We start from the raw sequence: 23,270 nt of genomic DNA on the forward strand, positions 1-23,270 counted from the left end.
GTGACACGGTGGCCTATACAAATTCTGTTCTTATTTGATCTCCGAACAGAAGATATTGAAATTGTTCGTTTGAAATAAATAAATAATCTAGTTAAAGAGATGGAAATTAAATTTAATTTTTTGGACATTTTTATCTTCCAGACTGTCCCGAACAGCGCAGAAAGTCGTCAGCCAACAATGTGAACATCAAAAGTTCGCCGAATTCGTACCAATCGTCTCCATCTTCTTGTTCGTCATCTTCCTCTTCCGTCTCATCGACGTCATCAACCTGCCAATCATCATCCACGCGTAAAAGTGAATCGAGAATACGACGACCGATGAACGCCTTTATGGTGTGGGCTAAAGCTGAAAGGAAACGTTTGGCGGAGGAGTACCCAGATGTGCACAACGCTGACCTCAGCAAAATGTTAGGTCAGTGAAGTGGTGCTTGTGTGTGTGTGTGTGTGTGTGTGTGTGTGTGTGCGTGTGGTTTGTGTGTGTGTGTGTTCCAAACTGTTTGAAACCGTTTATAAATGATGAAAAGATTAATATCAATAATAAATTTGTGACTGACAAGCACGATGTTTGTTTATTTAGTGTTCAACTTGAGTGATATTGATTTTCATTGAAACTTATCACACTTGAATTTTGATCATATTGAGTACGTCTTAAAATTTTATAATGGCGATAACTGTTATCATTTCAACTTAACACTTGTTATTTTGGTTCAAAACTTGATTTTAAATCCAAAATTTTATATTTGTACTCATGGAGTAACGTACTTATAAGGGTATTATTATTGTAAATGATGCTCGAAAAGTGTATTTTCAAATTCGCCGTAGAGTTTGATAACACTCAATGGAATAATTAAATGAACACCGGTAACGATCAAATCGCAAAGATTACACTTAAAAACATTCGTTCTTACTTTCAACAATTGACAACATTGATAAAAATGACGTGCGAGTTGTCATGAAATGTCAATCTATTTTTACATTAAAAACCCTTCGCTAACTTTCAACATTAAATATCAAACCAAATAGTCTATAAAAACTTGTAGTGTGATAAAATAACAGTGTGTTATGTACTTAATTAATTGAGATATAGCTTGGCAAACAAGCTTATCGAATAAAAATAATCTCAAGAGTAGAATGATATCGAAAAATATGAGTAGGTCACATGTTTATAAAAAATATCTTTAAAATAATTCAAATTTTCATTTTTAATCAAAATAAATTGATTAAAAGAGAATAAAACCAGTAGAAAATCACGATTTTATATGGAAACACCACGCACGATTTGATGTAGACGTGATGAATAATTTGTTTTCCAACGCAATTATTCCACATGGGAGGAGGAACAAATGCTAATGAATGTCAACTTATCGACAGACGATCATAGTTACATTTTATGTGCTCTGCCAATTATTTATCTGTTTTTGTCATTATTTAGAAGTTAGTTGAATTTTAACAATCGAATAAAATTTTATTATCATTTGGTAACGTAATTTTTTTCTTTTTCTTTGTTTGTTCATTCGTTTATTTTTTCCAGTGTGTTTTAAAATTTATATTTAGGAAAAAGATTGAAAAGTAAAAATGTATGAAAGTGAAATTTCAGTTATTCAAAACACAATGCAAAACACCTGTTGAGAGCAGCCATTTTATGAAAAATTAAAAAATATAACATCAAAGTTGCCGTTTTATTGCTACAAACTAAACAACACTACACGCTCATTTGAGATTTTCATTAGAGGATAACATCTTCTTTTCAGGTTCAATCGCTTTCAACCGAACAAACTTTAAAAACATTGGCATGTTCACCCAAAAATACAAACAAACTTGTTTTATTACATTTCGCTATGTTTCTGAGAGCAGAAAATTTTTTCCGAGTAACTTTGTTGTATTTGCAAACTAAATAACTAAAAAACTATCGACATGAGAAATAATAAAAAAAACGTACACATAATGATTGACTGTTCTTCGTAATTTGAAAATTAAAATCGTTAATAAAACAAAAGCAAAAATTTAATTGCAAGAAAGATTTATTTTTTGGTAGTTAAACATCATATCAGCTGCACCAGGTATCTTCACATGAGCCATTAGTAAATGCCATACCGAAACATGCCTGTAACAATTTGGCCAACAAGGACATGTTCATGTTCAAGTTCATGTTTAGCGGCTGTTTATTTTTAATAAATAAAACTTATTTTAAAATTTTGACGTAAAAATATTATTTTTCAAAATAATACTCAACTTTTTTTATTTAATTACTTTCAAAATTTAAAAATTTACTCTGGGGTTCGACAAAAAGATTTAATAGATGTTGGTCAGGGCTGTAAATTGTTACCATCTCTCTAAAATTGCGCTTCCTGGTGTCTAACTGGTTAAAATTTATTTTATTTCAACAACCTTAGTCCTATCTAAAATTATTTTGTTCAAAATAATTTTAAGTTAATTTTTGTCGATCAGTGGTTTGTCTTTATCCATATCCTCGCAGAATCTCGATAACAAAATGACAGGGTTTTGGTTTTTTCAGATCTGTTTAGTTCTATTTAAACAAAGTTTATTATTTTTTTTAAACATACTATGTGCCAAATTTTAAACTTGCGCTTTAATCCTTTCTGTCACAAATAGTTATCAAAATAAACAACAGTGTGCTAAATATTAGTTTTTGAGTCAACTACAAATTGTTATTTTTGGCTATTTTAGTCTCACGTTCATTTTCATTAATGAGTTTGTAGCGTGGCTTCACAAGCGAATTTGTTTGATTCAGCTTTTGAAAATAATGAAACTGAATTTAAAATAAATATAGTATTTGATACCTTTTCCATCGTTTTTCGCAAGCATCATAATCCTCGTGATGTTCAACTGAGGTTCAACATGCTAGTCTAAATAATTTGTTAAGAACGTTTCTTCTACGTGCTCTGCTCATCTCTCTACGCACACTATAACGTTCGTCCTATATTGTTAAATTTAATCTCATTAGCTTTTGTTACTTTTAAAAATTGCAAAATTTCTACAATAAAAAAAATTTTGTTTTATTTACAGGAAACAATTGGAAAAAACTTTCCCTGTCAGCCAAGCGTCCTTATGTTGAAGAAGCAGAACGTTTGAGAGTCAAATTAATGACGGATCATCCTGATTACAAATACAGGCCTCGCAGACGAAAGCATCCACGTCGCGTAACTAAAAAACTTCAACCTCAACAACTGCTGCAGTCCCCTTCTCCTTATCACTCACCTTCCTCCCGTTCTTCAAGATCTTTTGAGATTTGTCTATCTAGTTGCAGATCCAGCAGTGACAACAACGATTACGAAAGTGACGTTTCAAGCTGTTTTCCAGAGTTCCCTGAAATGAACGAATCGGGCATCGACTTTCGTGACATAACTGATGAACATTTGCTGAATGAAAATTATGTCACCTCGTCATCAATACAATCAAGTAAAAAAGAGAAAACTGCTGATTGCTTTAGAAATCCTTCAAGTAGGGGCGGGGTTTCAAATAATTATCAACCAATGTTTGCTTCTAATAACTACAATTACAAGTTAAATCACAACCACACTCAACTGTTGGGCGGCATCAACGAAAACAATCTTCAACCTTCACAATACAATCTCCACAGTGGATACATCTACGGTGCTTCTAACAATAAGTCTATAAGCTACAACCATCCAATTTTTAGGAACGATTACGGTGCTGAAATGAACCCAACCAATATAAATATGCCTAATGAACCAAGCATGTTCTGCAATTCCGTTCCTAGGAACTTTTTTTCAAAAACACAACAATTGATGAGCTTCAATGATATGACGTACTCATCTAATTCGGTACCCGATAAAAATCTGTCTTTCACACAAAAATTTTCGTCATACTCTTATAGCAACACGCTTCCGATTTATCAATATGACAAATATTCTGAAATAAACAACGAAGAGACAAATTTAAGTAAAAATTTCACAAATAAAATAATTGTAGATTCACGTAACCCAAACGCAACACAAAATCAACTAAAGTGCGAATGCTCTATTGATGAACTCTTAAAAATAGGAGGCTCTGAATGCAATCTCAGTTGTTCTCACGCGACCTCGTCATCATCTTTTAAAAATCGAGTTTATTTGGATTTGTATGACAGGTCAAATGTTTATATTCAGTTAGATTCAAAAAACTCTAATGATGATATTCATGTAAATTTTACGTTAGATGGTGACTTCCGAATGACAGATGACGATGGTGGCACAGGCATAGATGATGTTGACTCGTCTGAGCTCGATCAATACCTCAGCGAATTTTGCGACAATAATGTTAACGATAATTAATTACGCTAGCATTTAATATAATTCAAAATAATAAATAATTACATTGAAATAATAATTATATCCTATATATATAATATTAAACTTTTAACAAGGCGCTTAAATAGAAAGCCCGCTTTTTATGTTTCATTAACTACGTAATTGAAAAAAATTCTTATCCAACAGTTGCAAAAGCTACATTGCTATTTATCTTGTTTCAGTTGTTGAGATAATTAATTAAGGTGAACCAAATTTTTTAACCTCTTCGTACTACTGCATAATCTCTCATACTTTTAATTAATGACCTAACGCTAACCTGCCTTATCTGCAAAATCACTTGAATTTTTCTTGCGAAATGCTCTTGTATTCAACTGAAATTTTACAAACAAGGTTACGCATAAATATGGATATAAGTTATATACCTCTATATATAATGATATATAAATATATATATATATATATATATATATAATAGTATAATACAATCTATATGTGAGACATAACATGTCTGCCAAGTTTTTTTTTCAATAGTTATCTCTTAGAATTTGTAAAGAGAATTGCAACAGCTGGCGGAAGTTATACTCCATTGTTGCACACGTTTTTGTTCAGAACAAATAGAATAGATTTCACTCGACAGACTTTTGCTTGCAAAATAAACGATTTATTGTGCCTTGAATTCTGCAGATTTTTACGTTCGTTCAAATTGATTTAGTTAATTTCATATAGGTAAAGATGATTATTTTATGTTTCATAGGTACAAAAATTGTCTGCATAAATTGACAGAAAATTTAATTTTAGTTAATTTTCAAATATTGATGTTTGTGAATAATTTTTACAGAAAATTCTTGGCACCATTTCTCCGGGCACTACTTTGGTACTTACGTGTAAATTTTATATTAAAATGTGTACCGTTTCAGTGCACTTTACACGCAGTTATCATAATTACATTTTTAAAATATTTTCACACAAACCTGAACAATTGTTATTTTTTTGACAAATAACATTGCTTTTCAATGTTAGGCTATCGACATTAATTAAATTGATCTTATTTTAGTAATTTAAATACAGGATAATCAATATTAAATACGTTTAAATGCAGATGTTACATGTTGCGACATGTTAGTTTCGGCTTGGAACTTTTGTCAACTTTATGTAATTCTTAATTTTATCAATGTTTAAAGTAATTTCATTCTGATCTGTAATAACTCTAATTGAAATGATATTATGGATAATTATAATTAACCAAATCAACGTCAGAGTTTAACATTATTGTTACTAAAATTAAAACAATCTTATCAAACCTTGGTTGGCGCTCAAGCCGTGCGTGCTCTTGCAATGACTATCATATGTTAATTAAGAAATTTCCTTAAGACCAATTGCATAATTACAAATTGGTGGCAAATTAGATCTGGAAAATGCTGTGAAAAAGTTTAAATGTGTTTATATTTATTAATTGAAAAAATATTCGCCAAAAGTCGAATGCGAGAATCTTTTGAAAAAATATTAATAACTAATTTTTTAAATTAAACCATATTGTTAACCATTTAAAGTACGAAAATTTATAATTGTAAATTAAATTTTACGAATGATCTGTTTTTTATTCGACCAATCTAACAACAGGTGTAGTTTTTCTATTTGAAATTCTAAATGAATATTTATCGCTTTCATCTTCGCTGCTCTGGCCTGTAGCAGCACACCGAGTAGACCTATCTGAACTTGCAAAACTATTATTATTTCCTTTTCTTCTTTTACTTCTCTTTTTAGTATCTACAACCATTTTTGGGACAGTTATTGATTTTTTGTCAATTTTTTCAAATTCTCTCACGGGGACAATCCAGCCGCTCGATTCCTGACTGTTAGTTAATGTCGTTTGAACGCTGGTGTTCATGTCTTCAGAGACTGGTTCTTCACGAAAGTCAAATGACGTTGATGCTTCTAGATGTTCGTTTTTTGCTGTCTTGTTTGCACTTTTGTGTTGATCAATGGAAGACATTTTGACGAATTGTCTTTTGGATGACTGGGCACTCCCCGAAATGGATGCAGTCGTGTTCAGTCTGCTTCTCTGCGCGTGTGCACGTTTCAGGGAGGAAAAGGTCGGCGTCAAACAATTAGCTCTGTTATCGCAATCAATAATAATCTGTCCAATAAGTATACATCAAGTTAAAACTTCTTAAATCATTGAGTGTAAATCAAAGAAATAAAATTCTTACAATTTTTTCTCTTTGAAACAAATAGAAGGCATTGCAGCATTGGACTTGGTAATAAATTATTAGAACTGCAAAAACAATGAGCAATATGCACATTGGCCAAAATATGCAGTAGAAAAAATTTGGATAGATAGAAACACTCGGAAGGACGAGTGGAGGTAGTTCGTCGGAGGGAAGTCCCTTGTAAAGTTTCACCACTTCTGATCCTGTCTGAAACAAAACTATTAATTTTAATTTACATCAAATTTATTAAAAAAATTTATTGCGAAGTGAAAAAATAATCAGGAAAACAAATGAATGTTGTAAAATTTTTACAGTATTTTGAATAGCACCAGTCCAGTTGAGCCACATTAAAACATAAAACAACGTATCATTTTCCTTGGCACAGTCGCCTGGAAGGTTCAAAATAAGTAAAATAATTTCTATGATGAGCCATTCAATGAATTAAAATATCTGTAATACGGAATTGAAACTAAATTTAAACGAATGCTAACAAAATTTTCCCGCTACAACCGACCATCGAGTAACATTATCTTTATTCACTTTGTTCAATTTTACAAAATGTACATCTTCAACTTGCGTTTGGCAGATTTGATTTTCAGAGGCGTCAATATCACATAAACTTCTGAAAATTCTTGCGTCGCTCGTTGCAGTGCAATTATAATCTAAAATTTTAAAAGTCTGTAAATTTATAATAATTTAAAATTTGAAATAAGTTATTCGATAACCTAACCTGTTTGTGTGGCATTTGATTTATCCGTGTGTGTCGAGATGTTTAATCCTCTGCTGTCATCGTCATACATGTCAGAAGATTGTCTTGATTTGTTGATATTTTTATCATAGACACCAACTGTGCTATCATTTTCTAATCTAAACTTCAAAGCCTTCGTCCAAATGATATCCACGACAGTTCTGGCCACAAAGACCGAACTTTTGTTTAGACGTCGATAAATGCAGGTATGTTCACTGAGCTGGTTCAGATGCTCTTGGAAGCAGTCATTGTCACGCCATCCAGGATTATTGATGGATTCGCTTATTATCCTTTTTAACTTTCTTGTAATTTCATTCATATCAGATTGCTACATTTTAAAAATGTTATTATTGCCGAAACAATAAAATGATTGAAAACAAAAAGTATAAATATTTACCGTTTGATTTGTTAAAGCCGTTTCAAATGTAATAACGTGACGTAGATGGTGTGACGGTCTGATGGATGCCTGGAAATGATACAGTATCAACAAACATAATACAAGCTTCTTACCAATGGTAAAATCTAACACTCACAATGACACAGTATCAACCAACATGATACAAGATCAGTCGCATCAAACTCATCAAAGGTAAAACTTAACTCACCTGTTTTGAAGTCGTGGGCTTAACATTTTCGTCATTTCCTGTTAAAATTATTTTTGTTATTAATAAAGTTTATCATCAGGTGTAAATTAAAATTATACTTAGCCAGTAGTATTCATCAACTTTTTCAGTGCTTCCTACAAATACAAATCAAATCAAAATATTAGTTAATTTATTAACATCCAAATCAAAATTGTATTCTCTACTTTATTTGGTAAAACGAACATTTGCGTAACTAACCAATAACACAAAAGGCAGAAGGACAAATATGAGTGGTCCTTGTGATGTAATAAATGACGTCATTATTTGGACACGTCAGAGCTATTACGGGGATGATCATGTGATCAATACAGGAAACGACGCCGAGTATTTTGACATGCACACAAGTCGTGTAGATAGAAGATTGATTGACAGGTGGTGGGTATTGAAAGTTGGGCGACTGACGGAAGATGGAGAGAGATCCGGTAGTGCTGCAATGATTTTCCTGCATGAAAATGAAAGTAACTAATAACTCATTCATGTCTGATGGTGGATCAAGTATAAGATTTTATAAATAAACTATTATTATCATATGTGATGACAGAGTACTAAAAAACTAAGTCACAAGTGGCTGGCCGAATTATGACGTTGCATTTTCAACCCAAATAACCAAATAACCAAAAATCAAGTAAAATTTTGTTGAAATATCATCCATTGAATCATGGAGAAAGTAAGATGAGCAATCAAACCTTGATGGGTCCCATGGCGATGAGTCCACTGGCACCTTGATATCTGAACTTGTACCATCGATTTATTGCCAACTTGTTGTCACATTTCTTTTTATCTTCCTCGGACGGATGCCTCCAATCATCATCCAGGACCGTGGCGTTTGTGCAGAGGTCCAACTCAGGTGCTGGCAAAATTGAGTTTGACTGTTAATAACGTTAATAGCTTATTCGTCGAACATCAATGTTTTGTTTCATTTACTTTCTTTGCCTCCGTCCATGGTATGTGATTTCACATTCAACAGGTAACATAAAATTTTCAATAAAATGAATAAAATTATTGAGCGTGAGTACATTTCGAAAACAAAGCCGACATTAATTCACAAGTTTATTTCATTTCTGTTTATAATTTAACTGAAAAGTTAACGTAAATGTATAATATAACAATGAACGCATGCATACAAATCACGCGCAAGGCTTGCATGAATGCCTGTGCAAACTGCATCCATATTATAATGTTCAAAGATGCAGCAGTGCATTTTTTCTACTTAGTCATACTTTTCCACCGGCTAAACAAATTAGCATAATGAATAAATAGTTTTTGAAGAAAGCTTTCATAAAAAAATTAAAAAACATTTTAAAAAAATATGTTTTGTCAACTAAATAACTCTTTTTAACATGATTATTAGGAAGTAAACATCACTCATTCGATTTTTTCCTTAAGTATATAATGAATACAAAATATTTGTACAATAAACATACTCCTATGGAATAAAAAATTATTTACCCATTGACCTTATTTAACAAAATGAAAAGCAACAAAATAATATCAATCAATTAGTTTGTAAAAAAAAGCGCTATTTCCGCGATGTTCACCAGCGCTCCTCAGTGAATTTTACAAACCGATGTGTCTTGAGATCCGCTCTGAACTTTGAAAGTGATGGAGAAGTAGTCAGAGAAGGAGTTAGAGATTTCCAGAAAAAAGGGCCAGAAAAATTAAATGCAAATTTAGCAAAAGGGTGTTTAACAGGAGTTAAGAAGAAGTGAGGATCATATGATCAACAGTATCAATAGCAGAAGAAAAGTTAAAAGCAAGAAGAAGAGTAACACTACTGTTGTCACTAAAGAAAAGGAAATAAACATTTGTTAATAAATTTTTTCAAAAATTATGCATAACTTTTCAACAAAACGGATTAAAGACTCTCCATTTCATATAAATAAATTGATTGCAAAAATTAGGCGTTAATTAATTAAATGAAGCGTAACACCTGCATAGGTTGCACACGCACAAACGCACGTGTGATTATAAACAACAGGAGATGGGTTTTTTTGGCCGCTTGTTGATCGTTTGCGAACTTTAAAAAATGAGAACTAATTAATTAAATAATAATATTATTAAAATCTGATTTTTAATTAAGAGTTTTTTTTATAATTTATTCAATGAAAAAATGGATTACGCATAATAAATAAAATTCATTTAAATTTTAAATACAAAAAAGGTTTAAAAAATTGTTGTCACTTTTAGTTTTATTTTTAAAAAATTAAAAATTAATTAATAAATTTTATTTACTTTGTCTTTTTTATTAATTTTAATTTAATTAAATATTATAATTCGATTGAATTGAGTTAATATTATTATTGTATATTTTTTAAATACATAGTACAACAACTTTTATTTTTTATGTTATTTATTTTTTGCTTCTTAAATTTATAAATTAAAATTTAATAATAGTTTAATAATTAATTAAATAATAATTTAATAATTTATTAAATACATGTACAATTGTATTATATAGCAGATATAATGTAAGATAAGATAAGGTACTATACAGCCATACACAAAGACTCAGAGGCAGTCAGTGTTTGTCTCCACACTTCAACTCAATATTTTACTTTATTTACTTTAATAATGATAATTAATTTCTAACTGATCTTTGTTGTTTTTTTTTTGTTTCAAAGTTATTAAGTAAGATAAAGAATTAAGATTAACTAATGTATAAAACTTTCACAATTAAAATTAAAAAAAAGCTCTAAACAGAAAATAACATTAAGCATGCTTTATTTTATAATATTGGTGATTTAAACAAAAGATTAATAATTAATTAACATTTACAGTTAGATTTTTTTGTTTATTTAATAATTTAATTTAACTATCAAATAGAAATAAACTGCTCATCTCTTGTTTGTAATTCAAAAACATACTTCCAAATCTGTGTTTTTGTTAAAGTATTTACAACTAATTATTTTGATGTTTGTGATGTTATTATTAAAAGATAAACTTATTCAAAATGTAAACTCATTCACTTGCAGCCAACAACATTGATGATAAATGTAACATTTGGATTCAGGCATTTAGAATCTAAAATATAAAGTAATAAAGGATTAAAATATTTTGGACTGAAATTATGAAGATGGCAGGCCAACCAGAGCAACCACAAATCAACTCAAGTTCCAAGTTAATGGATAAATTTTCCAGTTTGTCTTCATTAAAATTCAACAACTTGAAGAAAAAAACAACAGCTGAGAACTCTGATGGAATGGTGTGTGATCGAAAGATGTGTGACAAAGTTGTGAATAATTTCATGCAGAAGCAAGGCTCAGATGTGGGGAATGGTGATTCCCATCTGAATGTGGGCAACATCAGCAACAGCAGCAATGGAAACTTCAGTAGCAGCTTGTCTGTTACTGGCCACGGTGTTATGACAAGCGTCTTCAGTTTGATTCCACTCAGTGTAAACTACGCCAACAATGCTGATGACTTTGATAATGATGCAGTAAGTTTCAAGAAAACTAAAATTGAGAGTAGGCATAGTTTGAGCTCAATTTCAACGGATACTACTACATCAACTTCATCGACTTCATCAAAAAGGTCAAAGGCATCCAACAACTCAATGAAAAGTAATCATTCGGATGGCAAATCAGACCTATCCACCACAGAGGAGATGGATGTTTCCCAAATCATCAAGTACATTCCGAACAATGCATTGCATTCAAATGAATCACCTTCTGAGAAAGCGCCAAGAATTAGAAAAGAAGTGTCAGAAAGTGTTTTGTGCACTAAAAATAATGAGTTAGGCTCCAAAATAAAATCTAAAAATTTATCATCTGTTGAACTTATTTCAAAAATGAAAATGGACATATCCACAAGCTTTTTGATAGATGAGTTCTCAGAATCCTCTCAAAGTAAAACTTATGTTGAGAACATCTTGCAGGAATTGTACACTACTGAGAAGAACTATGTCAAAGATCTCAAGGACATTATTCAGGTTGTTCATTCATTCACTACTTCATCTTATTTACAGGTTTTAAGTCTTTTAAATTTAAATATCAACTGTTGTTTTTCATTGATTCTAAATTATATATTAAATGCCTATTTGTGTGAGCAATATGTTCAATAGTGAAGACGCTTGTGAAGTTATTTTCAATCTTTCTAACACCACTTTGATTTTCATATAATGACAAAAGATGTCTGCTGCTATAAAACTTGTACAATGTTCATTTATTTTTTCAACCTTTGCTTTATTTGATTCAATATATCTCATTTTGAATTAAAACATTTTTTGAATAAGAATTTTAATTTGTTTTTCTTCCTCCACTGATATGAATGCAAGTCATGAGCTTTCATTAAAATCTTTCTTCAAAGAGTGACCTAATGATGGAAATATTATTCACTAACATTGAAATGTTCGTCTGAGTTTTGTTAGGATGTCTGTGCAACATTATTCATGTTACTGTTTGTTGTATTATTTGTATTAATATTTGTATTACTCTTTGTATTATTAATCTTTCATGTTTGTCTTCAAATGAAGTCATCCATTCAAAAGGCTCGCAGCACACGCTTAGATAGTACAACAATGCACACACTCTCTTCAATGCAATATTTCAATTGATCTGTATAAGCTCTGGGTGACTCTTCAATGTTTATCTTACTGCACTTCAACTGTCTCATGATTGATTGTTGCACCCACCGATGACATTCCTGTTCATAATTTTGCTGATGTTGTCTTGTTACTGTCATTTTATGGGACAGTAAATGTTCATTTGGAACATTTTAATTAATGATATCTTATAGTGATAATCATCTGCGTTACTGCTTGTGTTTTTGTTAACAGTCCATATACCTTTTGGATTTTGAAAGTTTATTTTGAATAAATCAATTTGTTTCTATCTTTTTATTTTCTGTCCTCATTTTAAAAGCATCCAGCTATGATATTTTCCAATTGTGTAGATAAATTCTACCACTGCATGATATCTCTAAAAAGTTTTTTAAAGTTTGAAGTATACTCAAGTGTTCGTTTGTTCATGCAAATACGTTGAAACTTTTTTAAGTTATGATGAGGAAGAAGAGAAGGAGGAGGAAGAAAAAGAAGATGATGAAGTAACAACTACTAAAATGTTGATTTCACACATTAACACTGGCTCACATGTAACTTACTGCATCATTCATAAAACAAATATTCACATACGTTGTGTCTGTGTCGGTCTATGTTGTGCTGTGTGTATGTTAGCTCGAGGTGTGTGTGTATGCTTGTGTTGGCGTAAGGTGTGTGTGTGCTTGTGTGTGTATGTGTGTGTCTGATTGCTAGTGTGAGGTGTGTGTACCTGTGTATGTGTGTATTAGCGTGAAGTCGGTGTGTGTGTACGAATGTGTGTACGTGTATGTGTGTACGAATGTGTGTGTATGAGAGAGAGATAGTTTGCACTACCAGACAGGTCATGCTGTCCTTGATATTGCATTGCATACACACACACACACACACACACACACACACACACACACACACACACACACACACACACACATCTAATCTTGACTGCTGTTTACTCAGCGAGATCAAAGATTTAAAATTTTTGTAAGACGTAAAGTGCTTGCAGCCCATCTCATACATTGCAGGATTTCAAAATTGTACTCTTATCTGGCAGGCTATATTTTGAATGCAGCTGTTGCATGCTAATTTTTATTGCAGTTTCATTGAGGTTAAGTTCAACATTCGCTGCAATAAAAATGAAGTGATAAATTTGAGATAAAGGTAATTGTGAAAATTTTGATGGTTTTAATGATGATGCAAATCATGAATAAAAATAATCTAAATGATGATGATGATGATGATTATAAAGGTTAAGATGATGAGAGGGTACATTTTACAATCCTGCCAAGCATCATCAACTTGTTGCTCCAAATGTAAACTGAATTTTTTTTTGTTGAAGTTTCTTTGTTTGAAATAAATTTTTAAATAATTTATATGTAGCAATTTTCAATGGTTTTTTTTTGTTCTGTATGTTTTAATACCTTGACTGTGAGATACATTAAAATATAAAAGCATGGAAAGGATGTTAATTGTTGAAAAACTCATATGCTAGTTTTCTTCTACTTTTGATAGATTGTTTAAATAGGTGGTGGTTCTAAAGATATTGTTAGCACCTTATCAGATATTGCTCAAAATTAATTTATTAATCTTTTTTTACTGGTTTTAAACGAGAGTTGATGTTACGTAAAGTTATGAGACAAGGTTTTCAATGTTAATTTTGTCAATTTATTGAGTGAGCAATAATTGTTTGAAATCATCAAAATTGTAACCCCGTATTAAGTAAATATATGCCAAAATTGTTTCAATTTTCAAACACTAAGAGGAAAATATTTGATGCAAAGTCATTAGAAGTTTCTCTTCCTAAGTTGAACTTCATACTGCAGAATTTTTAAAATTTTATTTAAAAATTTTATTAAATTTTTTTCAACGTTTTCAATAAACGCAATAAAATATAAATCAGTAAATAATTTTGTTTTTAAAGTGTTTCCAAGAAATATGATAATTGTTGAATGTTAATCATCTACCAGATCTGATTATAAATAATTTTTGTAATAGTTAAACAGAAAATTAGACATGATGGAATTTTTGATTGTAATCAATTTGATTTTAATCCACCTTAAGTTTCAATGTATTATAATTGGTTTGGTAGTTCCAACTGAACAAAAAATGTACACAGTTTATTTAAGGTAGTTTTATGTTGTTGGAAATAACAAGCTCATGAATGTTTTTTTAATTATGTTATTTATAGTCTCGTACCTTATTAATACATGAATATTCATTCATCGTTAATTCATGAATATTCATTTAGATCAAATGGACTGTTAAGAATTTTAGATTCTTCATGGTGCATTTGATAGTGTTTGTTGTAAATAAATATACCTGCTGATATAATTACTACTTGCCAGTCACGTTTTCGCTGCTAATTTGTTACTTATTTTCTCAATTCTGCTTATTCAATTGATGACTTGACTGTTTGAAACTCTCTTAACAGTAATAATTGGCATCGTTTGCATCACTTTTTTTGTTAGTACAAAGTTATATTTTTATAAATTATATTATAACTTCAGAACAAATAATTTGAGAGCGCCTGCCCTTGCCACCATCAGTTAATACATATCTATTGTATTCATTTTTTAAAACAGACTAGAATTGATCACCACTGTTGATGTTGCAGTATCAGCGGTTGTTATAGTGATGATGGCTGATTGAATATAAGTAATGACAATGATTGCTTTGTGATGACAGTGATGACAATTTTGATAGCACTAAATTTAACCTAATGAATGATAACAGCGCCAACAATTGCACCTGCACCGTGAGTTGTAGTCATAGTGGTGAATTGATGATCAAGCTCATCATTTAAAGTCGCTTTCATTATTTGTGCCGTTTTTGTCATATTTGAAATTTTTAACTTTTGTCCTGCTTAACATATTTCCGTGTTCTGTTACCTCAAATATATTTCCTTTCCCAAGTGATCATTATTTGTTCAATCTATTCTAAGTCAATTTTTTGATCAGCCCTTTAAATATTTAGAGTTTATAGTATTCAAGTTATTTTTCAAACTTTTTTAGTGTTATTTCTATTATGCTCAATTGTACCTTCGGTTTTTGGCAAAATGGAATGACGTACATAAATTAGAATCATACACCTGACTACATCTGGTTGTTGGAGTTTTTTTTTGCATTTGAGTCAATTCACGGCTTATATGCTCCCTCGTTGCAGTGCATTCTTACTTTTAAACTAACTTTTCATCTAAATAGATTTAAATGTTAATTCATGCACTCATCAGGCAGTTGGTTGTTCACTATTTTTTTGACCATATAGGGGTATTACAATCCTCTCTTCAAGGAGATTCCCTACAACGACTTCAACGGCATCTTCGGAAACATAAAGTCCGTGCACAAGTTTAACAGGTACTTTATTTTAATCGTTTAAAATTGATAAATTTGCAATTAGTTGAAATAACTGTTTGTTTATTAAGTTTCTTTTTTGATTATTGGCCAAATATTTGAATATGTGATCAAAATTTATTGAATTTTTTTAAAGGGATATGTCTGCATACAACTCAATTTTCTTACAATAAACAACCTAACCCGAGGTTAATGCTGTGCTTTAAGAAATTATGTTTAAAAATGATAGTGTGAATAAATTTACAGTGGTCTGTTTCATTGAAGTGCTCTCTAAGTTTATATGCGTGTGTCTCTATGAACGTATAATCGAGATGTTTGTGTAAAAATGTTCAAACGGTGCGCAGAGTTTTAAATTAGCTCCAGTTAATTAGGAAACTGCAACATGATAATGCTCACACATCACTTTGCATCCTATGAACTGGGCTCGTAACAAATTTGTTCAGTTTATTTTTTGAAACTATATAAATAAATCTCAAATATATTCTCACGTATGCTTCTTATGTTTCTTTCAAGTCTTTCAAAAAGTAATCAATTAATAAAACTAGCTCTTTTTGTAACTTTATTTAAATTGATATTTGCTTAACAAAAATTCACAACTTATGACACAAAAGTTTTGTTACCATATTTCACTGGATTGAATATTGTACTGCATTTAAATTGAAGCAGGTTGTTCATTGGGACTGACTTCTTTTGTGAAAAGCGGCAACAGACGTTTGAACTGCAAACTTGTTTCTTTCAATGTTCAGTTTTGCATTTTTAATGAAAACTCTTTTAAATATTTTTGTTCAAGGAAATTTTTGAAAAATCTGAGTCAGTGCAAAGAAGATGTGGTTGAAGTTAGCAAGCTGTTCATCAGCCATGAGGAGGACTTCAAAGTTTACACTGCCTACTGCACTGACTACCCCAAGTTCGATCCTATATTTTTTTTTAATTTTTACCGTTATTTAGTTCTGCTGTTCAATGTAGTTCATTTTATCGATTCTGTTGCAGACATCAGAAATATATTTTTTAACTATGATGTTGATAATGTTGGTGGTGTGAATTATGATATTGATAATATGAGGATGACGATGATGATAAGTGATGATGGTGGTTATATTGAGGATGATAATGGTGGTAGCGATGACGATGACGACGACGATAAACTTTTGTGTTACATTTTGTTAACACTCTTCCAACTGAAGCATCTTTACAAGCACAACAACAGCATCACAGATGACTAATTCATATTTACATATATTCGTCATATTAGTTTCGCTATTTATTTATTTGTTTTGTTTATCTTTCAAAAAAACGTTCTCAAATTGCTCTCAGATTCATTTTGTTTATTTAATTTTATAATTTTATTTTATACTGTTATTCGATTTCAAACTATTCACCACAAATGCTCTTCACCAAAAATTTAATTACTTCACATCTTGAAGCCAGTGAAACACTTATCATAATTAATTTAACTGTTAATAAACTAACAACTGTTTTATAATTAATAACATTTGTTATTTTTTCAAATTGAAGCCTTTTTTATTTTGAAAATTTTTTATGACTTTGGTTCTATAATTATGTTGGTTTATTAAATCATTAATCTGCTAATATTTTTCAAGTTTAACGATGAAACTGTGTAAAAAATATTTTCAGAGCGCAACAAATCCTCCGAGACTACAGTCACTATCCAGAGTACAATTTGAAGTTATTGAGGTGCCAGCAGCATCTGAGGCACCCCCTACCTCTCTACACATACCTTTTCAAACCTGTTCAGAGGGTTCTTAAGTATCCCCTACTCTTGCAAGTTAGTGCCAGGGTTGGGTCGGTTTTATTCTCTCTATGTGTCTGTGCGTCTTTGTGACTGATCAACTGCATTTGTGTGTGTTTTTGTGTATTTTTTTATGTTGGTGATGAAAATGATGGTGTCTGTTTTCTTTATAATTTGATCATTTGAATATTTTTAAAACCCAAAAGTCGCATCAATTTTTGCATTCAACGTTTGGCGAACATTCAATGTTCGGCGAATCTAGGCCTGCAATACTAAAGCTGAAACATTTAATTACTCCCACTGCTCACCTCTATAAATATTTTTCATATATTTTCCGAAAAATCGTCCAAATTATTATTATGGATAATTAATTATCAGTCTATTGCATTCTGATTTAACTATGAAAAGTCAGTAACTGTAATTTATAGTAATAATGGATAACTAAGTTATTATTCAATTGGAGTGTTTGTTATTCTTTCACTGATGTCAATCGTGTTGTTCTATGTTCTATTTTTTTTGCGGGTATATTTGAAAGAATTCTTTGGAATCATGCGTGCAGATCGTAAACAACATTAGATTAGCAACAACTCAACCAACAACAACATCAGCAACAACTCAACAAGAACTACATCTTCATTAGCATTTACAACATGCCCTTATTTCAGTGAATTCATTAATTAGGTTCATAAAGTGCTGTCTCCTGCATATCATTACCAACATTGTATGTGAGGCGAACTGATGTTCGCTGTTCACTGACGTGTACAGTGCAATGCATATATGTATGCAAGCATGCATGCATGCAAATCAGTGTTCTTTGTGGATGCATTGTTTGTATGTCTTAATGCATTCTGTAGAGCCGACTTATGTATCAATCTGAAGGTACGAAACCATTGGGAAGATTCAACGTAACATGACATTATACAATTTTAAACTTATTCATATAATTTGTAGTTGAAATTTCTTGCTTGGTTATCATTTACTATTTTTTATCTTTTGTAGTCAGCAAGTTAGTTCAGATAACATAGGAATGCTCTGTCACGCATTGTTATTATCGCGCGCTGACCTGGTTCAAATTTTGTTTGCGCACAGCATCTAAGCGTATAGATGGCTTGCTAAACATTGAAACATGTACGCTGTATGTTGTGAATGTTACAAAGTAAGTTTATGTATAAAACGATTTGCAAACAGTTTTGTTTGTCATAGCCTCTGTGTAATGGAGAACAAAAAATTTAAACTGACATGAAAAGTTTTCTTTTCTGTCGGAAAATTTAACAAAGTTTCAACAAAAAGAAAAAAATACAGCTTCGTTTTCACTCTGAATCATTAGAATATTTTTTAAACTCACTGCTTTGTTATTAGAATACTTTTTAAATTCAGTATATTCTAAATTATTGAAAATGTCTGGCTCCCCTGCCTCACCAAGTTGGCGCCCATCAATGTTTCAACAATCTTCAATTAGTCAATCGATCAATCAATCAATCGATCAATCGATCAATCAAATAATAGATCAATATAATACATATTTCTACAACTTAGATTTATTTTCATTTCTATCATTGTCTATACATTATGATTAATCATTTGTGTAAAATATATACACATTATACATATTGCTTGGATGCTAATACTGATTATATATACTTATATAAATTTATTTATGTATAATGTTTTCGCGTCGGTGTTTGTGGTAGCTCTAGATGTGAGCGGGAAGCACTGAGTTCTATGTTATAAATTTGTTGAATGTTTCGAACGAACGTGATGCATATTTTTACACATGCCACGCACATTTGTTATTAATGTCTTCGTAATTCCGCGACGCTCTTTAGTCAGATTTCAATTTAACTTGGGGACAAATGTGTTTGTTTTCGTGTGAGACCTTTGTCTCATTGCAGTCTAGTGTTGCAGTCTAGTCTGGGTACGTGCATGTGCGCTCTCTGGTTTGTCTGGAACTAATTAAATTTATTTTATATTATAAAAATAATGCAACATTGATGGATTTAATAATCAGCGTTGGTGGTGTTCGTGTCGTTTATAATAACATTATAAATTATATAACGCCATTTTTCTTAATTAAATATTTAGCTTAATTAAATTAAGCTAAACATGCTTGTAAGCAATTTAACGCACCATATATCTGAGTAGTAATTTATTTATACCTTTTATTATTTTTTTATTTTTTAAATGTATGTGTGCTTGGGCCTGTATGTATATGTATCTGTGTGTATATGCCTGCAGTGATATTGGTCCATTGTATATCACATAATTAAACATAATAAAGAACGATATTCACCCGTTGAGGCAAAAACTGATAATGAAGTTAAACTTTTTGTCATAGTGAATGAATACTTCAATGTATCAACACTCCGCCAACAGAATCTTATCAGTCATCACGATTCAGACGCGGTGGGTTATGATGTCTTGCTGGCAGCACATGAGTGCATGCTGAGGGTGGCAGAGGACATCAATGAAGTTAAAAGGAACCAAGAGAAAGTTGAAAGGTTGATTGAAATTCAGAACTGCATAGAGGTACGTTTATAATTGTTTTTACACTTTTGATTTGTTTTTAAATTCCTGATTTTTTAAGATATATTGAATTTTATTGTGTTTTTGCCTTAAAATTTAGAACTTAGCATTGTTCGTAGATCTTAAGATTCTGTTTTTTGTAGGTGAAGAGTGAAAATGATTGGGCGAAAAGTGTGAAGAGTGTATAGTTATCCGTTAGAGAATTATGTCCGTGTATTCGGTCATTGTTGGCTGACCGATCCGATCAGTCATTGTTAAATACTTTTTTGTTTTCCTTTATGTCAGTTTTATTATCTGTTATCGTATCATTATGTATGCTTGCTGTTATAAATATTTTGATCATTTTTTTCCATACAAAGGGTGTGAACCTGCCTGATGTTCAATCGTTTGGAAAACTTCTAATGGAGGTCAGTTTTATTCTTTCATTCTTTTATTCATGCATTCGTCTTTTTCATATTTTGAATCATCACATTTAAATATCAGAGTTGTATGCCTTATCATCATATCATTGTTTTTGTTGGAATGATTATTTTCCGTGACCTGATTTAACTTCAGGTTTTGTGGCTGCATTCACTGCTTACAACTCTCAACTATTTTATTTTCATCTAGTTGTTAGATCCAGATTTTGTTATGGTTGTCTTGCTCTGTCGTTGGGTGCTTGTGCTGTCCAACTTATATCAAACTAATAATAATGGATGGTCGGTGTGATTAAAAAACTTGAGTGGCATAATTATCTTCAATTGCTTTCATTGCGAAACTTTTAAACTGCGTTTGATCAATTTTCGTTCCACTACTTATGTTGTGTGTACGTGTGTGTATGTTTCGCGTGTTTGGCTACTTTATTTGCATGATTTTGTAATCTGTGTGCAGGGCGATTTGTACATGTTGGGTCTGACGAGAGAGGAAGTACACGTGGTTTTGTTGCAGAAGGCCGCATTCATCCTTAAGAAGAAAAGGAAAGAGAACAAACTCGTCTTCAAATACTTCATTAAGGTCCGTTCTTCTTAATAACATCACGTTGTATTCTAAATGTGTTTTTCGTTCTATTGCATTGCAATAATTATGTTGTTTTTAAGTTGTGTTATTACTACAATTATGAAGGATCCTTCTGCAGGTAACTGTGAGTGGTTTCAATTGTTTTTATAATTACCGTCGTCTCAACAATTACTGTTACTTGAAAAATTATATGCTCATGCTTAACTTTCGTCTTCTATTCAGTGTGTTGAATGAAATCAATTTCTATAATGAATATTTTTTCATCAACATTGCAGTTTTCATCATTCTTCAAATGTTCCTCNGGTGTAACTACGGTTATTCACATTCTCATCTGATTTTATGACATTTGGATTATTTACATTCTACAGAGCAATGCTTTTAATTTATGTTAAAAATAATATTAAAAGGCATGAATCATTATCACCATTAACTTTGGATTATCTCAAAATTCATTTGCTACATTTATTTTCATCTCATGCAAACTTCAGCACAGGAATTTAATGCTGATCGAAACGGTTCCTCGAGAGCCACACTGCTTCAAAATCATGTCCAACCGCTCCCACAAAAACATATTCACGTTGCAGGCAAGTTTTTTTGATTCCACTTAAAAATTACTTTCACGCTTGTATGAGATTAACAGCTTTTTTTCATTAAATTTGTTGGGATAATATTTTTAATTTTTATTTTTAAATAGAACCCATAAATTATTTTACTCTAGGCTTCAAGTTTGAAGGAAAAAGATGTCTGGTGTCATGAATTTAAAAAAGTGATCCTGGATAGCATCACGGCAAACATACCTGACAAGGCGCGTAAGTTACTTCTCAAGCAGGAAAACCCTACAAAGGATGTCAGTTCCAGAGATAGGAAAGGTGAGTTAGAGTGACGGGGATGGTGTTGGTGAGTTTGATGGTGGTGGTGATACTAATGGTACTGACGCTGATTAAAAAGCTGGCATTGACGATGAAAGTGATGTTGATTAGATTGGAAGAACTCAAATGATAATTTTTATCATCGTCACTTACTGCAATTTCATCATAAAAATTACGACTTTTATTTTTTTTATCACCAGATATGCTTGGTCACAGAAGGCAGTCGGACAGCATATTAGGTTTGCCTCATCACATTAAACATTCATTTTTAACATCAAACATCTTTTACATTTTTCGACTTTTTTGACTGATAATATATGATGATTTTAGTAAACTTGTTACATAAATTTTCAGACAACACAGGCACGCCGTCCAATAAAGAAAAAGTTTGTTTGTTGTTTCATTTATTTTATTTTTCCAATTGAACGGTTTATTGCTGGTCAAATGGTAGCTTTTAGCAAGCAAATATGTAGCAAACATAGTAGAACATTAAATAATTTTTTGTATAGCTTTATAATGAAAAATATTTTTCTCAAGACTAGAAATTCTTTTGGAAATTAAATTGTCATGGTGATTCTCAATTCATGATGTCCGTTATATTTTATGAAGAAAATGTTAACTTCTACTTTTGTTTTGCGTTTACTTTTACTTTTATTAGTATTTAATATTTTTATTTTTGGAAATATTAAATGTAGAATTTTGTATTAACTTCAACCAATCAGAGACAGCCTGAGACGAGCACACCAACGAGCGACCAGTTTCTAAGATCTACCCTCAGAAGTACCGCCATGGCGCGCATCAGAGAGCGCAAGCACAGCAGACACAAAGTCAGGAAGAAAATTCTCTCCAAAAGGAGAAGCAAGAGTCTCGAGAACATCCAAAAGTCTCAGAGCGTTTTTTATGACAATCTGATTCCAGTTAATTATGACGGCATCAATGATAGCAACAATTCCATCGTTAATTTATCCGATGCCCAAAACCATTACTCCGTTGAAAGTGACAGATATAACAATAATAATAATAACAATAATAATAATAATAATAATACTCTTGAGATAATATTCGGTACCGCCAATGTTAATAATAATGCTAATACTAATAATTATAATACTACTACTAATAATAATATATGTGATAATCGTAAATATGCTAATGATCGTAATAATAGCATCAGTCATAATAATAATCATAACCACAATAATGATAACAGTGATGATGATGATGATGGTAGCAAAAAATTTAACGACTATAAAAGTGATGATGACGTAAAACGTTCGAATAACGAACGAGAAGAGAACACGAAAGAAAATGTTGTTAATAACTGCGTTGGAGGTTCAGCAGCAGCAGTTCATTCATCCTCCAGTTTGTCTCCGCAGAGG

The 23,270-nt window shown here is 31.3% G+C and overlaps 3 protein-coding genes across 3 annotated transcripts; 2 read left to right on the plus strand and 1 right to left on the minus strand.

Moving 5' to 3' along the window:
* Positions 1–305: 305 nt before the first annotated feature.
* Positions 306–3,145, plus strand: HELRODRAFT_62765 (hypothetical protein; the record flags this gene model as incomplete). The annotated part of the gene is made up of 2 exons (XM_009011151.1): positions 306–411; positions 3,027–3,145. Coding segments are annotated over 2 exons (225 nt in total), but the record flags the coding sequence as incomplete, so codon positions are not given.
* Positions 3,146–6,370: 3,225 nt separating this feature from the next.
* Positions 6,371–8,815, minus strand: HELRODRAFT_187953 (hypothetical protein; the record flags this gene model as incomplete). The annotated part of the gene is made up of 7 exons (XM_009011152.1): positions 6,371–6,687; positions 6,793–6,869; positions 7,211–7,556; positions 7,834–7,871; positions 8,071–8,314; positions 8,559–8,722; positions 8,797–8,815. 7 exons carry the CDS (start codon positions 8,813–8,815, stop codon positions 6,460–6,462), a joined length of 1,116 nt encoding a protein of 371 aa, XP_009009400.1. The 3' UTR covers positions 6,371–6,459.
* A 2,850-nt stretch (positions 8,816–11,665) lies between these two features.
* On the plus strand, positions 11,666–20,041 carry HELRODRAFT_63616 (hypothetical protein; the record flags this gene model as incomplete). Its single annotated transcript, XM_009011153.1, has 5 exons — positions 11,666–11,800; positions 15,668–15,756; positions 16,544–16,660; positions 17,389–17,539; positions 19,877–20,041. 5 exons carry the CDS (start codon positions 11,666–11,668, stop codon positions 20,039–20,041), a joined length of 657 nt encoding a protein of 218 aa, XP_009009401.1.
* Between the last annotated feature and the right edge of the window lie 3,229 nt (positions 20,042–23,270).

This window comes from Helobdella robusta (assembly GCF_000326865.2).
Source record: "Helobdella robusta unplaced genomic scaffold HELROscaffold_1, whole genome shotgun sequence".
NCBI lineage: Eukaryota > Metazoa > Annelida > Clitellata > Rhynchobdellida > Glossiphoniidae > Helobdella > Helobdella robusta.